General features: G+C 48.2%; 1 protein-coding gene and 2 long non-coding RNA genes across 3 annotated transcripts in view; 2 read left to right on the forward strand and 1 right to left on the reverse strand.

Moving 5' to 3' along the window:
* Positions 1-328: 328 nt before the first annotated feature.
* LOC147365198 (uncharacterized) lies at positions 329-4,980 on the forward strand. Its single transcript, XR_015135237.1, has 2 exons — positions 329-1,097; positions 2,429-4,980. It is a non-coding gene; the product is annotated as an uncharacterized LOC147365198 (long non-coding RNA).
* Positions 2,667-16,284, reverse strand: TBC1D21 (TBC1 domain family member 21). Its single transcript, XM_086322590.1, is given in 11 exon segments — positions 2,667-3,276; positions 3,940-4,056; positions 4,148-4,268; positions 5,290-5,395; positions 5,736-5,832; positions 6,709-6,809; positions 6,953-7,063; positions 7,830-7,924; positions 8,841-8,944; positions 9,078-9,185; positions 16,099-16,284. Coding segments are annotated over 11 exon segments (1,410 nt in total). The 5' UTR covers positions 16,159-16,284; the 3' UTR covers positions 2,667-2,886.
* Positions 16,145-17,164, forward strand: part of LOC147365200 (uncharacterized) — a 41,189-nt gene continuing 40,169 nt past the window's right edge. Inside the window, exon 1 of the long non-coding RNA XR_015135236.1 lies at positions 16,145-16,392. This is a non-coding gene — a long non-coding RNA (uncharacterized LOC147365200). The remainder of the gene's footprint in view (positions 16,393-17,164) is intronic.

Raw genomic sequence — 17,164 nt, forward strand, 5'->3', positions numbered from 1 at the left:
TGTCCCTGTTTTCATCTCCACCATGACTGCCATTACCACCAACCCCATCACCAGTATCAATACAGAAATGGCCATTGTAGATCGTTTTTGTTGACCGAATGAAAGCCGGCACTACCATCACCACCCCTGACATCTTCATCTCTACCACTGCCAGAATCAAATCCTCCCTGCAGCCACCTCCACTGTCATCAATTAATCACACTTTCTGCCACCCCCACCCCCCCACCACTGATAACAGCAATATTGCTAACAACCACCATTATCACCAACCTCCCCACCATCATCACCCAAACTTATATTGCCACCTGTGCCTCCACTACTACACCAGTTTTGACATCAACTCTACCACCACCACCACCGTCATGGACATTACCACTGCGGTCCTTATTGACATCGCGACTACAGCCATGCACCACCATCGTTACCAACATTGCAGCTCCTCCCACCCACTGTCCTCCTCATCACCATCATGCCTGAATCACCACTGTTGTCATTGGCGCCACCGGCACCACCACCCATTGCCATCTTCTCTCCTAGAACCATTTTCTTCCTTCAGAGCACAAAAGGAATATGCAATTATATATTCTTCAAGGCAATTGTCTGGTTCCCACTCAACTGCGACTGCCATGGAAACAGGGATTGTGTCCTTCCTTTCCCCATGGTGGAATCCTCAGTGCCTGGACAGTGCCTCGCAGTACGGACTCCATAAATGTCTGTTGAATTAGCAAATTATTTAGACCCACACAATCTCTACACTGAAGGGAACTTAGTCTCTTGGATCTGAATGCTCCCCATAGTTCTACCTCAGGACTGGACTTTACTGGAGGGGAAAAAAACATGCGGTGATAAAAGTGATAAACTAAGAGAGGAGAAGCCTGTGCTGGCTCCGTGATGCACATGGTAACAGTGTGGGAAGATCTTAATCCGCAGGCCACCAGCCAGGAGCACAGCAGGTGAGCTGAGAGATGTTCAGTCTTCGAAGATCTTCATTGCCATCACTGTATCACTTGGAATTTATCTGAACCTGGATCAGTTCAGCATCAAGACTCAATCCAGCTCATCTTGAAGACAGACAGTGGTGTTCAGACATGCTCCCAGTAAGTCAGAGCCTCCTTGGAGGTAACTTGGAGGAAATGATGAGCTTCAAAAAGGGGTCTGAGAGAGCGATCACAGGCAGGCAGGCTTCTGGACTTCCCAACCAAATTTCAACCACAGAACTCTTAGTGCAGATTTTGTAATAATGGAGCTCCAGTAATTTTAAAATCAGGTTTGAAAACCACTGGCCTAGAAGGCAAGTACTTGAATTGCTTAGTTGTGGAGTAGATGTTTGTCATTGATGTCCCAAGCAAAAATCATAAGCCAATTAATGCCACTAGGCCAAAAGAAGCATTAGAAGATGCACACGTGATATTTTTATGGACTCTTCCCAAGGTCACAGTTAGCTCATCTTTTATTCTGGTTCTTTGTTGAAGTGGAAAACAGTTTTGTTCTGAGAACTTTATTCCACACAGGATCCTTATTTAGATAAATTGTCTTGGGAACAGAAGCTTGAGGAAGTGCACAGTATATGAATTTACCCATGTACCCTCTTGCCCAGCAAATGCTGGCTTATTAACCTTGCAGAAAAGACCCTGGGGTGCGGGGGAAGCAGGATCCCACTCTTCCGAGTAACCCCCTCCATCAGAGGCATAGCAGACAAGAGACTCAGAGCCAGCCATGGATGGGAGATTGTCACCTGAGGGGAAGAAGACCAGCCACTAGTTGGGGACACAGTGCCTTTCCAGTGATGGTCACTGAGAGTGACAGGTGGGAGCAGGAGCATGACGATGACAGTCGTGCCTCACCCACAAGAGCCAGGTCCACAGCAAAACCACAGATCCCTCCCACCCATCAATCAGCCCCCTCTGAAAAAGTGTAGCCGCTGGGCAGGGCTCGTGTGTATGCGTACATATGTACATTCACACAGTAGGTGCGCACACTTGCCAAGCAGCTATGGGTCTGCCCTCAGGGTGACCCTCAGAGCATGGGCAGGCTGGGTGGGGGGCTTGGGGCAGGTGCACACTTTGGGGAGAGCAGGTGGCAGGAGCTTCTGCCCTCAGGGAGAGACTGCTCTGCCTGAGTCAGGGAAGAGATGCCACTATCTGGAGAGATTAAGGCTGAAAAGGGGAGTTTAGTTTGAGGCGGCATTTCAGGCTGAGAAACAAGATGTAATTGTGAGGGGCTTTGAAACCAAGGAAGGAGCCTCTTGCTAGCCAGAGATTTGTGCTGTATCCTTCCACAGGCTGCTGGGGAGGTTCTGGAAAAACAGTCATGTATGATTCATGTGTGGGGAGTATAGAAGAGCTATGGGGTGGGAAGCCCTGGGCTCTTGCCCCTCTCTAGACCAGGGATTGAGCAAGCATGTTGGACATGTCCATCTCTTCCACAGGAGGCAGCCCACTCAGAGTCAGTTATGCCCGAAACCCTTTGTTGCCTGGCGGACCACTGCAGCCTTGGAAAACCCGCAGCCCCTGAGGAGTCGCTGACCAGCACCGTCGCTTCCCAGTGTGTGCCCTTTCTCTAGCTCTCCCATCTCTCTTCTCATTAGACAATCCTGTCTCTACTCTCACTCCCCACCCCAGGAAAAACACTGCTCACCACAAACCATGACTCCAGAAGGCTGTTGTTATCACAGCTGTATTACCTACACCCTCACCGGAATGCCCCCTTGGACTTCATCCTGACCTCACAGCTGAAGTACCACCTCATCCTGTCCATGGAGGGCGTCTGTCCATTGTGAGCAGTCTCAGAGAAAGAAATCCTTTAACGACTGAGGAACCTGGGGGAGAGGAGGGTTCTCGCAGGTAGCGGTGGACAGACATCGGTCTGTCGCTCTCATTCTTCAGTTCATTCAGCAATGTTTCCCTGAGCCCCTGGGTGCCCAGCCCTGTGCCCAGATCTGCCCGGATGGATGCAGGGAATGAGGGATGAGGGCTGCGTTCTCAGGAAGCCCAGTCTTCTCTGTGAAGCACAAGTTATGCATGCGAACAGTGAGAAGTCTGTGCAGAGCAACCCCCGTGGGTTGGTGGTGGAGAATATAGCACAAGCTATGTCTCTGAAGTTGAATACACCTGCCATGGAGGGGGCTTGGGCGATCGGGGAAGGCCTCTTGGAGGAAGAAGGGAAGGAAGACAAATAATCAAAGTGACTTACATCCTTCTGGATGAGCTCAGCGTAAACTATGCAGGCAGCGGAGATCAGCTCGTCGGCATCGAGGTCAATGAGGTTGTTGCAGGCCTGTGCCGGAAGAAGGTGGGTGGAAGCAGGTCTCCCTGGGCACAGGCTGGCACAGGCAGCGACCCGCTGCTTCAAGGGGACGAGGCCGCTGCTCATGGCAGTCACTTGGGGCCACCCAATCTCTTCTCAACTAGCTTGGCACAGTGCCTGAATTTTACCATTGGAATTTTATATATTGGAGAGATGGGGAATGCAGTTTTCATTCTTGGCACTAGAGGGTCCCCAGGGTTTCCCCGAGTGCTTCATGGGATTCTGGGAGGACTCGTTTTATGATGGGGGTGCCATCTAAGATGTTTTGGATCACAGACTTCAGCTGCTTTTCAGAATTGTTGGAAAACTCTAGGTCTTTTGTCACAGGAGGACCCTAGGGCCAAAGAGTTAACTGTCAGTCAGTCCAGCCTCAAGGTTAAGAACCGTTCAGGGTCTTAGCTCCCCACCGCCGATGCTAAACAGGGGTACTGGCGATGATGATGGTTATCACGCTTCTGTGTCAGGCCTGTCTGGAGGTTTACATGAGCTGGTCTATACGAGCACTTGGCACAGCGTTTGGAGTATGTCAGTCTCCCCAGTATTGCCCAGGGGCAGCCAGGGCCTCTGAGTCTGTGTCAGGGGTCTCCGGGAGCCGGTGGGGCTGGACTGGGCTTTGCTGGAGGACGCTCTCACCAGGAGGATATCGTCGCCCGTCATGCTCTCCTGTAGCACCTGCTGGCGCACCATCTGCAGCATGCTGTAGGCCACCAGCACCTGGAAGTTCCTGCAGGGTTTCCCTGTGAGCAGCACCTGCAGGGGCCAGTGAACCTCAGTCTGGCCTGTGGTCAGATGCCCTTCGGATGGTGCGGTTCCCACCAACCACGTGACCTGTCAGCCATGCCTGGGCCTTGCTGCCCGTGTGCTCATTCATTGACTCTCATTCATTCATTCAACCTCTGGGGTTCTAGGCATTGTGTTTGCTGTTGGGGGACTCAAGGAAAAAGGCTTTAGGGATTCATCAGCTAGAGAGGAGAGACAGAGAAAGAGAGAAGGAAGGGAAGGAGGAAGGGAGGGAGCAGGAAAGAAGAGAGACAGGGGGAGAGAACTCCAAGAATGACTGGTTAACTCTGTAGCTTTGAGTGGTGCTTTGGCAAAACAACAGTTGTGTCAGGGGTGTCACTAAAGGCCTGATGGTTGAGCACAGAGATCAACAGGCCAGGAGTGAGGAGTGAGGTGGGGGGAGTTGACCTGTGGGGCGCTGAATGCCAGGCTGAGCAGTGGGCCCAATCCTGCAGGCAGCAATGGCCATAGGATAGGGTGGTGGGTGTGTTCCCCGGGGAGTGCATCTTGCCCTGGAGACTGGGGTCAAAGAAGTGTAGGTGTGACCTGTCCTTGGGGGGCCCCTCCTTCTCCAGGAGTCAGGGCTCAGAAGGTGTGGGCACTCAGGTGGAAGGGAAGGCCAAGGAAGAGGCAGCTGGGAAAGTGAGGGCAGAGTGAGGGCCCTTGGGCTGGCAGGGTGGCAGGGAAGCTGAATACAGACCAGCCTTCTGCTGCACGAGCCTCGAGGACCCTCCTGCCTGCACTGCCCTGAGAAGGTGCAGTGGAGGGATAAGAAGAACAGAGGGATCAACTGATGTTCTCACATCTCTCAACAGGGCAGGAGCAGGGCCACTGGCCCAATAAATCTCAATGAACTGTATCCAAAATGAAGTGAAGTGAAGTGAAGTGAAAGTTGCTCAGTTGTGTCTGACTTTTTGCAACCCAATGGACCCATGGAATTCTCCAGGCCAAAATACTGGAGTCGGTAGCCTTTCCCTTCTCCAGGGGATCTTCTTAACCCAGGGATCGAACCCATGTCTCCTGCATTGCAGGGGGATTCTTTACAAGCCGAGCCACCAGAGAAGCCCAAGAATACTGGAGTGGGTAGCCTATCCCTTCTCCAGAGGATCTTCCCAATCCAGAGATTGAACCCGTCCAAAGCTGGCAGTAAAGGGAAGCAAGGACAAGGGCCTCCCTGTTCCTCTGCCCCAGAGCAGCAGGCACCTCACCTCCCAGAGCCTCCAGACGTCGTCAAAGGTCTTGAAGGCACGTTGAAAGCAGAGGCAGAACCAGGGGAAGAGGGATGGCACAGCCCCCGCACCCTTCCCTTCTGTGGGGAGAGAAGCCCAGAGGCCATGGTCAGGGGATGGGAGATAAAGCGGAAACACACATGGGCGAACAACTGAGCACGGAAGCACACTTGGGAAATTAAAAAAAACCCAGGCTGTCACATTTCCATCTGCCCTTGGAGACTATTCGGGGTGGATTTTCAACTGTCCAGATCCTAACCCCATCCAGATGAACCCTTCTCCCGGGGCCGGAAGAAAAGACCAAATGATCTCACTTCCTCCCCCATGCTTGGGAGCTGCTGCCCTGGACTGGGTCCCGGCCCCCTCCCACGCCTTCCCTGGGGTTGAGGGAGGTGTATGGTAGCAGAGGGAGCCACTCACTTAAGTGCTCAGCGAACATGGGATCCAGGAAGTTGATCAGGGTGTTGAGCATGTCGAGGTTCTTCCCTACCCCGATGTTGATGACACAGCTGTGCTCCTGGGAGAGATGAGTGGGCAGGAGGGACCCCCTTGAAAGCACTAGATGAGTCAGCCTTGCTCCATCAACTTCCCAATGCTGGAGGCCCTGTGTATGTCTGGCTGGGCCTGGCCTGAGTCTCTGTATGTGTCTGGGTGTTGGAGCATGGGTGTTTATAAACACACATCTTGCCTGTGTGATGTGTGTGTGTAGTGGGGATGTAGAGATGGACCAGGTATGGCTCACAATGCAGTGAACTCAGATATTCTTCCAGACACATACCATGGGTCTGAACCAATCAGGACAAGAAAAGAGCAGTGGCATGTTGTTTCAGGGATGGAGAAGGGGATGAGGGTGGGTTCTGGGCAGCCTCTCACAGATCATGAGGAAAGGGAGTAACAGGGAGCAGCACCTTTAAAGCTCTCAACCTCACAGTGTGGGAATATCGAGTCCCTGGAGGGCCTGGGTGCAGGTCAAGTGAAAGTAGCGGTGAGAGACAACAGTGAAGACGAGGCCTGGAGTGTTTGGCTGAGGTTTGGGGATTCTACTATGGAGCCTGTAGGGAGCCCTGGAGGATTTGCAGGAGCAGAGCCGTGTTTGGGGCAGGACGAATGCCGGGGAAAGGTGCCCTCACTGGGCCTTTCCAAACCTTTCAAGGTCTGACAAGAGCTGGACCCAGTGCATCGCTATCCTCGTTTCTCAGTTCCAATGCTTCCACCCCCACAACCCGGAACAAACCCCACGGGGGCTGGCATTGCCTTTTTCTGGGAGAAGCTCCTCTGGGACTCAGAGGGCTGTTTCAGGGCTGGAGGAAATGACTGGGGCTGCCAGTGCCTGCCTAACCTCAAGGGGTCATTTGAGGAACTCGGAGGTCCCTAAGCCAGGCCCAGCTCTCACCGTTTTCTGTAGGAAGAACTGGAAAAGCCAGAAGGTCTCATGGTCATGTTCTACCATCAGCTGGAAAATCATCACCATCTCATGGAAGCCCTGCTGGTACTCTGGAGTGGATGGGGGGCCAGTGAGGAGGGGCCGGGGCGGGGAATGGTGGGGGGTTACGGCGGAGCCTGGGCTGGGGCAGGGCACTGTCCCAGGAAGGAGTTGAGAAGGGGGAGCTGAAGGGAGGCCCCACCCTGTGGCACACCTGCTTGAGTGTTGCAGACATAACTCAGGAGCAGGATCTTCTCCAGCCTCTTCTTATCGAGGAGGACATTGCCCAGGGGGTCTTTGTCATAGAGTTTTTTAATGTCGTATGCTAGGTTGGGGGCAAGGGACAGGTGGGCGTCACCAGATCACATCTAGCAGAATGTCCATGGGTGAGTTTATTACCCCCAATCCAAGAGGGTAGGACCCAGGACATCCTGGGAAGGGGGCTATGAAAAAATTTACATCGGGGACTTCCTTGGTGGTTCAGTGGTTGAGAATTCTCCTGCCAATGCAGGGCACACAGGTTCTACTCCTGGCCGGGACCTAAGATCCTACATGCTGCAGAGCAACTGAGCCCAAGTGCCACAAGTACTGAGTCCAGATGCCCTAGAGCCCATGCTCCAGGACAAGATGAAGCCACTGGAATGAGAAGCCCATGCAGTGCAACAAGAGAAAGCCCATGCGCAGCAACCAAAAATGAAATGAAAAAAGATACATCAGACCACCAAGCTTTACCCTTCACCACAACCTGAGCTGCCTGGAGTTTTTCCTGCCTCCAAATCTTTGACCAGTCTGTACCCTTTGCCAGGAATGTCCCTCCTTCCTGCAGTTCAAATCCAACCTAGTTCAAGGCCAAGAGGGGAAGAGATGTAAACAACCAGAGAAAGAGCATACGCCCAGGGACACACACTGGGCCGCTTGGGGCAGCCGGTGGAGCCAGGCTGGTAGGGTAACCAAGATTGAGCCGGCAAAATCCGCAGCATGTGTCAAGGCAGCACCCAGGAACCAGGGCACAGACATGACGTAGGAGGAGCCAGAGAGGAGGGCTTCCAACCCTCCCCTCTGCCGGGCCCCGCCCACCCTCCTCGGCTCACTGATGCTGTTCCGAGTCTCTATGAAGTTCCGGTGCAGGTTTTCCAGAAGGGGCTGAATCTTCTGGTACATCTGGCATAAGGCCTCGTAGTTCTTCCTGTGAGGACAGACCCGAGGCTGAAGGAGGCATCCTTCCCTCCAGGCCAGTCGGGGGAACTCCGAGCAGTGCCCTGACCCAGGTGGTGCGCGCTCCCTGTGCTGCCTCCCATCCCCCCAACTTGCCCAACCCTAACCATCCTCCGGGGGGGCACCTGGAGTGCAGGGGAGGTGGCTCTGTAGTCTGACCCCTGCACCTGAATCCTGGATCCATAGTTTAAGAACTGGATGTCTGCCATTAGGGGATATCATGACTGGGGGATATCACTGGCCCTCCCTAAGCCTCCGTTTCCTTGTCTGTAGAGTGGGGCTAACACTAGCGCCTGTGCCTCAGGATTGGAAGGACTGGATGAGGCGGAGTTTTGTGCCCATCATTGGAATGAGCTTAGGTGTGTGGTGGGCGGAATGGTGACCTCCAAAGATAGGTCCATGCCCTAACACCTGGAACTTGTGAATATGACTTTCTTTTGGAAAGGGGTCTTTGCAGGTATACTTAATTAAGGATCTTGAGCTGAATTATCCAGGTGGCCCTAGATCCCCCAACTGTCCTGGAGTGGTCTCTAGCTGGCCCCTGAGCATGTGGATATTCCCTAGCTCAAGAAGGCTGCACAGGCCTAGGGATGGCTGGGCTGGGCAGGGTGGCGGGGCAGCGTGAGGAGGTGCTAGGGTCGAGCTCAAGTTGGCAGGGTGTGGACTGGTAATCCCGAGCAGGTGGAGCATGCAGGGTCCAGGGTGGGGGTGGGGGAGGTGCCTGTGCCCCCTGTGTGGGGGTCCTGAGTCAGGAGAGCCATGGGGGTTTTGCCTCTTGAAAAGAGAAGTCCATCTGAAGGAAGCACCCTGACCCTAGCAGGCTGGGGTGGGCGCCCCCTCCCACCTACACTGTCGCCTCCCTCTTGAAAGGATCTGAAACGGTCTACCTCCTCGTGCTGTCCACCGTGAGCCGCTCGTCCTGGGAGCTCTGCCATGAGTAGTAGCCCGTGAGGAACTTCCAGGCTTCTGTCCTCACCGTGGGGTGCAGGCCCTGGGTGGGGGCAGAGGTGAGAGGTTGTGAGCCCCCTGAATGCCTGAAAGAGCCCCCTCCAATGCCATGCCCGCCCTGTTGCCCACCCACGCCCCCAGTCCAGGGTGAGACCGAGGGTAGCTTAGGACTGTACCCTTTCCAGGATGTTAACACAAATGAAGTCTCGTGACTTGGCCAAGTGACCGTTCTCATCAAAGAAGCCATCCCATTCCGTCTTGTCAATGGGTGGTTTTCTCTTCACCTGGCAAGGACAACCACGTCAGCCCTCGGTTAGGAACCTTTGGCTTTTCTTTAAGAGTGAGTTTTAAGTGATATACTCTGGATTTTGCAACATGAATCAAAATTCACAGCCTCAGACTCACTTCTGAAATTTAACCCCAGGAAATTACTGAAAACATATAGAAAAATGCTGTATGCACAATAATTTTCATTGCACACTACTTACTAGAATGAAAAAGGCAAGCACTCTCTAAATGTTGTGCAATAAGGGAATAGTTAAGTAAACTATGGTTTATATGCTCAATGGAATATTGTGAGGCATTTAAATCGATACAAGGAATGAATAATCTGGGAAAATACAAAATACAAAATGTTAATGGAAAAAAGCAGAAAGCAAAGCATTCAGAATGCATTCAGTCTGCATTCTGTCTGTGTACATACTCCATATACATGTTACATATTGTAAAAACCACACCTTATATACTCTTGAAGTGAATTAACCACTATAAAAATCCTGTTTGAAAAAAGACTGAAAAAAAAAACCCTGAAAAAAACCACCTAAAAACAAAACAATGATTATCTTTGAATGATAGGATTATAATTTTCCCTTTTTCTTGTATTTTCAAGCTTTTCTATAACTATATGTATACTTTTCTATAATGTATACTTGCCTTGATAATGGAAAAATAAAATAAGTACTAATTGAACACATCTATGAGATACATTTTACCTTTTCTAGAAGAGTAAAATGGTACATCATAAGGAATGGTTTCTGCTTACATAAGTGGTGTGTGTGTGTGTGTGTGTGTGTTGGGGAAAGGTGAGTGCAGTGCGTGCAAAATAATTTAAAATGCTCGTAAGACAATAATTAGGAGTTGAATTCCTATTGGAATAGGGGAAGATGCCTAGAGGAGTCTTGCATTGAAGAGAATATCTTGAAATGTCACATCTCAGTCTTGAAAGTATGCTGATGGACAGAGCTTGGCAGGTGACTAGACATGTCTGATATATATATTCCCAACTTCCCATTGATAGATACCTGAATATGCATAGGTGTGACTCAAACTTAAATTTGCATACAAGTCACCTGAAGATCTTAAAATTCTGATTCTGACTCAAAATGTCTGGGGTGGAAGCCAAGATGACACATTTCTAACAAACTCCCAGAGCATGCTGGGACCACAGGTGTAGAAAGGTGTTAGAAACAAAAACAGCACTGGAAATTAAGAATTAGAGCCCACAGGCCCAAATTTGGGGTAATTTCTGCTAACTCTGTTTGGTAGAGATGGATCGAGCAATATACTTTAATTACTCATACATGCTCCATCTTCTAAACCAAAATAGGATATATGGGCCCAAGAAGGTACAGAAAATCTTCGCTTTGGCCTAACCTTGGGAAGCAGGGTCTGCCCTGATGCCACGTCCCAGTTGTATAGACATTGTCGTCTGAGCTGATCAGAGCCAGGCTTCTGCCCTCTGACAGCAGTCATGTTCTCACAACCTGTACTCAGAAACTGCAACACTTGGCAGGAAGTAGAAGGGAATAGGAAGAGTAGGGCTGTGTCCTGGGATCTTTCATTATAGAGGGAATGACTGAACTTTAGGAATACATTTCCTTATGAATTTTAGTCAGTTGGTCAATTTCTACAAAAAAAAAAAAAGGGAGCTGTGATTTTGATGAGGATTGCATTGAACCTATAGATCAATTTGTGGAGAATTGATAATGCTACTGAATCTTCTGACCCATAAAACATAGTATATTTCTCCATTTATTTAGGTCTTCTTTAATTTCTCTCAGCAATGTTTTGGTGAGATTTTGGTATGTGTAGGTTATTCATTTATTTTATCAGATTTATTCACAAACATTTCATATTTTGGATGCTGTTGTAAAAGGTGTCATTTTTAAACTTTCAACTTCTAACTCCTCATTGCTAGTATTTACAGATATAGCGGATTTTTATGTTTTGATCTTGTATCCTACAACCTTGCTAACCTCACTTATTAGTCTTAGTAGCTTTTTTGGTGGGTCAATAGGATTTGTTATATAGGCCAGCAATCAGCAAACTATAACCCATGGGCCAAATCTGGCCTTCAATCCATTTTTTTTTCAAATAAAGTTTTATTGGCACACAGTCACGCCTGTTCACTCATTTGTTGTCCGAAGCTGCTTTTATGCTACAATGGCAGAGTTTAGTAGTTACAACAGAGAAGTATGGCACACACAGACTAAAGTACTTACTACTTTGACCCTTACAGAAAAAGTTTGCCAACCCTGACATAGATGGGCATGTTATCCATGAATAAAGGCAGTTTCACTTCTTCTTTTCCAAGCTGGATGTCTTTTATTTCTTTCTCATGTCTTATGCACTGACTAGAACTTCAAGGGCAATGTCAAATAAAAGTGGTGAGAACAGACATCTTAGCTTTGTTCCTAATCTTAGAGGGAAGGCATTTGGGCTTTTATGGTTCGGTGTGATGTTAACTGTAGGCTTTTTGTAGATGCCCTTTATCAGGCTGGGAAGCTCCCTTCTGTTCCTAGTTTTGTGAGCGTTTTATCAGGGATGGATGTTCTTCATCAATGGAGATGATCATACGATTTTTCATTTTTTAGCATGTTAATAAGGTAAATTACATTGAATTATTCTGAATGTTGTCATTCCTTGGATAAACCCTCGTGGTGATGTATTATCCTTTTTAGACATCATCGGATATTATTTGCTACAGTTTTATTTAGGATTTTTGCATCATTGTTCATGAAAGAGCTTGGTCTATAATTTTGTTTTCTTGTAATATTTTTGATTTTGATATCAGGGCAATGTTGGCCTCATGGAATAAGTAGGAACCTATTCCCGCTTTTCAATTTTTTTAGAAGAGTTTGTATAGAATTGGTATTATTTCTTTCTTCAGTATTTGGTGTAACTCACCAGTGAAGCCAGCTAGGTCTGGAGTGTTCTTTGTGGGAAGATTTTTAACTACAAATTCAATTTTTTTTTAGATTGAAAGATAGTGTCAGAAGAAATAATTTTATTTTTGACTTTTTAAAATTAGAGATTTATCAGAATAGGGCATTTTCCTTCTAATTCACTTTAAAAAATAAACAATGCAGGAAACAGCAAGGAATGAATAAATGCATAAAGCATAAAAATGATTGAAACCCAAAGAAATTAATTATGGAAACAAATGCTTAAGTTTCCTTAATAGTTGCAAACACTTTAAAAGCACTGGTTTTATTTTAAGCACTTTATATTTACAACTGTTTAATCTTCACAACCACCCATGAGGCAGGTGAGGTTGTTACACGGCTTTACGTGTTAGGGAACCAGAGGTCTAGAGGGTTAATTAGTGTATCTGAAGTCACACAGTAAGTATCAGAGCTGAGATTGAACCCAGAGTTGTTTGGTGCAAGAGTCAGGGTGCTTAACTCCAATGCCATGCCACCAGGGAGTGTAAAAGGCAAGGATTTTCAGTTTAAATAAAAGATATACACCCTACTCAAGCTGTTAGGTTTTCCAGGTGACTCAGTAGTAAAGAATCAGCTTGTCAATATGGGAGTCTGAGGAGACACAGGTTTGATTCCTGGGTTTGGAAGATCCCCTGGAGGAGGAAATGGCAACCCACTCCAGGATTCTTGCCTGGAAAATCCCATGAACAGAGGAGCCTGGTGGGCTACAGTCCATGGGGTCGCAAAGAGTTGGATATGATTGAGGGACTAAGCATGCATGAGAGCTGTTAACAAAAGGTATACATTAAAATTAAATGCCATAGAAAGATTAAAAAATGATGAACGAAGACATGAAAAAAGGGTTAAACATAATGATAGTGGCAAACTAATCAAAGCAATATGCACAGAACACTATAGTAAAAGATAGGGCATCGACATAATAAGGCAGAGATAATTAGAAACATCAAAAGAAGGCATCTGCTGAGCGCTCGGAGAATTTGCATCACTAAACCTCTACCTGCAACAGTTGGCCATCTGCCTACTTTGCCTTGGCTGAATTTGTTTTTAAAAAGCCACTGACTTCTTCCAGTAAACTCTGCTTCTCTCTGCCCAGCCTCTTCCCTGTATGTCCCTGGACCCAAGCAAACTACGGGGCACCCACAAGAACTTGTAAGACATTTGCTAGCAAGCCAAGGACAAGCTCAAAAAGCCTGACCACCGGCAGAGGCCTGCAGGTTGGTGCGGGGGTAGGGGGCAGAGGCAAGGTGGGTGGCGATAGGAATTTCCACAGGAAGTCCCCTCCCTCTCTTCACTAGTACATCAACATCGCCTGTCTATGCCAGAAAACAGAATCTGTATCTGGGGTTCTTCAAAATAATGGAGACGGTGACCTCAATGGCCACTCAAATCCACCTTCATCCTCCTATATTCCTCTATTCCTTGTTCCACCAACCTGTTAACACCCTGCCCACAATCTGGGTACAAGGACCTGGTCACCCAGGAGGAGAGTCTGGTAGACCGTGTGGTGCTACCAGCTCTGCAATAACACCTTTCCTACTCCCCTAGGAAGAGTACTGCTAGGCAAAGCAGGTATGGAAATCTCTTCCCGCTTTTGTGGTGTACCTCAGCAGGGTGAAACTCCCTACCGGCAAACCTGGGGAATGGTGGGCCATGCTTCCCCTGGAGAAGGGGGCCAGAGGTGGGAGCCTTAAATGGTTCAACCTCTCTAACAGCTGTTAGTGGCCCTTGCTGCAGGCATACATCTTTCCAGCCTCTTTCCCCCACTTCATCATTAGGTTAAGGATTTTCTCCAGTATTTTTTAGTGAAATAAGAAAGCCACTGGAGGATAAGAAAAATTTTCTTGATGGGTTTTTTGATGCCAAGTTGCTCTGAATCCTCATAGCAACAGTTGTTGTTTAGTCTTTAAGTCGTGTCCGACTCTTTGCGACCCCATGGTCTGCAGCATGCAAGGCTCCTCTGTCCTTTACTATCTCCTGGGGTTTGCTCAGATTCATGTCCATTGAGTTGCTGATGCATCTAATCATCTCATCCTCTGCTGCCCTCTTCTCCTCTAGCCGCCAATCTTTCCCAGCATCCATGTCTTTTCTAATGAGTTGGCTCTTCGAATCAGGTGGCGAAAGTATTGGAGCTTCAGCTTCAGCAACAGTCCTTCCAATGAATATTCAGGGTTGATTTCCTTTAGGATTGACTGGTTTGAGCTCCCTTGCAATCCAAGGGACTCTCAAGAGTCTTCTCTAGCACCACAGTTTGAAAGCATTGATTCTTTGGTGCTCAGCCTTCTTATGGTCCAACTCTCACATCCTGCGTAGCAACAGAGCCCCCAATAAAGCCTGAGTTCAACTGTGGACAAGACATACTCCCAACAGTAACCATAATCGTCTCAGAGATTCCTACCAAGGAAAGAGGGAGTGTCTCAAGGAGGGCAGGCATATTAAGAGTAGACAGTTTGAGGGAGGGATGTGTGTGACTTGAGAGAGTTATCTGGGTGATATTTATCAACCCAGGTGTGGAGTGTGTATCATCAGAGTAGTATAGTTATCTTTAAAAAATGGCTTAGGGACTTCCCTGGTGGTCCAGTGGTTAAGATTCCACCTTGCAATGCAGGGGATGCAGGTTCGATCCCTGGTTGGGAATTAAGATCCCATATGCCGCAGAGCAACTAGAGATTCGTGTGATGCAAAGAAGTTAGGTGCACATCAGAATGACCCCGAGGTGAAGCTATAGATTGATGGGCCCCTTGCCCAGAGTTTTGGGTTCAAAAGATCTGGGACTCAAGAATCTGCATTCCTTATTAGACCAAAGTTGATGCTGATGCTGCAGACTCAGTCACCACACTTGGAGAATCACTGATTAGGAGATGGACTCCACAGCTTGGTTTAAATACCCACTCTGCCACTGACTGGGCTTCCCAGGTGGTGCTAGTGGTAAAGAACCTGCCTGCCAATGCGGGAGGCATGAGAGATGCAGATTCGATCCCTGGTTCAAGAAGATCCCTGGAGGAGGGCATGGCAACCCACTCCAGTATTCTTCCTGGATGAATCCCATGGACAGAGGAGCCCGGTGGGCTGTGGTCCATGGGGTCACAAAGAGTTGGACATGACTGAAGCAACTGAGCACAGCACAGCTGCCATTTACTAGCAGTGGGTCTGTAGGAAGTTGCTTAGCCCCGCTGGTTCAATGTTCTCATTTATAAAGTGAATATAATAGCTTCACCCACCTCACAGAGTTATGATGAGACTGTAAAGAAATCACTTACAACAGTCATTGTACATACTAAATGCCATATGACAGTTTGTTATTTTATTATTATCCTTCTCTAAATTTAGAGAAATGAAGAGAGATATAAAGAAAATTCAAATCAAGGCCTGGTGATAACTTGCAATAAAGCAGTAACATTTAAAACTCAGGGAGAGAGGTACCCATTTTGCATTTCTGCTTTTCTATGTATCACTCTCTAAATCACAATGATTAATGAGACTTGAGATTGGTTAAGGTCATTTTAATTAGTCACAATGATTTTGAAAAATATACAGTGTGGAAAATTCTGACTGAGGCTGAATTCTAATGAATAGCTTCTCTTATTAATTGGACGTGGAAACCACCTGCTAACAAAAGCATTACTGCCACCTGGTGGCAGCATACCAAAATTGTTGGCAAAAACACCAAGGAAAATTCAGCATCTTTAAGACAATTTGCAAACCAGGAACTCGTTAAAGTTAGAATGTCACTTATGGGAGAAAAGTAACACCGGCTTAGATAGAAGGGTAAAGGAAGGACTTGTGTTTTTCAGTCCTGTTGTCAGTGATGACGGTGAGACCAAGGTTTGACCTACCCTGCTCCACCTTCTAGGCCAGCTCAGGGTTCCAGTCCTTCCCACCCAACAGGGGAAAATAGCCCTAACAGGGGAAAATAGCCCTAATGCAAACCAGAGATTGGGGAGGGAGGGACTTGGAGCTGATGAAGAACACCTACCAGGATGAAGGAGGCCGACTGCCTGGCAGAGAGACTGTTTTCAGGAGAGAGGGTGGTCATGGCCCCTGCTGGCTGTCTTCAAGCAGCTTCTGACTGGAGTTTACTTGGAGCCCTAAGTGATGCTTTAATTAAGCAGGGGAAGGTGGTCTTCCTTTGGGGGGATGCGTTGCTTTCCCAGGAGGAACTGGGCCTCTGCTGACCTCCCATACTCGAACAGAGCCAGCCAATATGTCATAAAGCCCCTGGAATGCTCGTCACAATGGCCTTGGAACATGGGAGCACCCAACTTTAGAGGTAAGACACACCCAAGAACCAAGGGGACTAAACCTCCCAGTCACCCAGAAAAATTGTAGTGCTCACAGGATGTGTAATGGGGGCTTGGATCAGAGGACATGTAGACCAGTGTGCTGGGCTGATCAGGGAGGGCTTCCTGAAAGAGGCAAACCAGGCAGTCTTTCCATCTCTGGCTCTCCCTCTTCTGGGCCCGCTTCATTTGTTATCTCACCAGACTAGTACAGAAACCTGGAAAGCACCTAGAATAGGAGATTTAGGTCTCTTGAGTATAACTTTCAGAGATTCAGAATCAGAATGTCTGGGCTGGGGACACGGGGAACTGTATTTTGAAAAACTCCCTGGGTGACTCAGATTAGGTATTTGGATGGTAGCTTCAAGGGGTAGAGATCAGTTTCATTTATCTTTATATCTAGAGCACTAAAGACAGTGCCCAAGTGACTGAACAAATAATTTAATTGAAGAGAAGAGTAAATGAAGCCCTTAGATCTCCTCTTACTTTCCTCTCTGTATATATTACAGAGGTTTCTGTACGTGCCCCATCCCCACTCCGTCCCTGAGTTCCTTTTGGCCAAGGTCAGTGTCTGATCCTTGTGTTTCCCCTCCCAGTGCCAGCCCCACCTCCTGGCACTTGGTCGGTGCTCAGTATTTGCTGAATGAACCTGAGGAGCTGGCTTCTCTTGGCTCCAGCATCACTTCTCCAACCTTAAGCATTGCTTGCATTCCCACTCAGGTCTCAACCGTTAAAGCCACCTGGCTCTAAAGCATCCTTAGT

The sequence above is a fragment of the Bos grunniens genome, chromosome 10 (genome assembly GCF_055505025.1).
Source record: "Bos grunniens cultivar Pamir isolate PY7600 chromosome 10, Bosgru_T2T1.0, whole genome shotgun sequence".
NCBI lineage: Eukaryota > Metazoa > Chordata > Mammalia > Artiodactyla > Bovidae > Bos > Bos grunniens.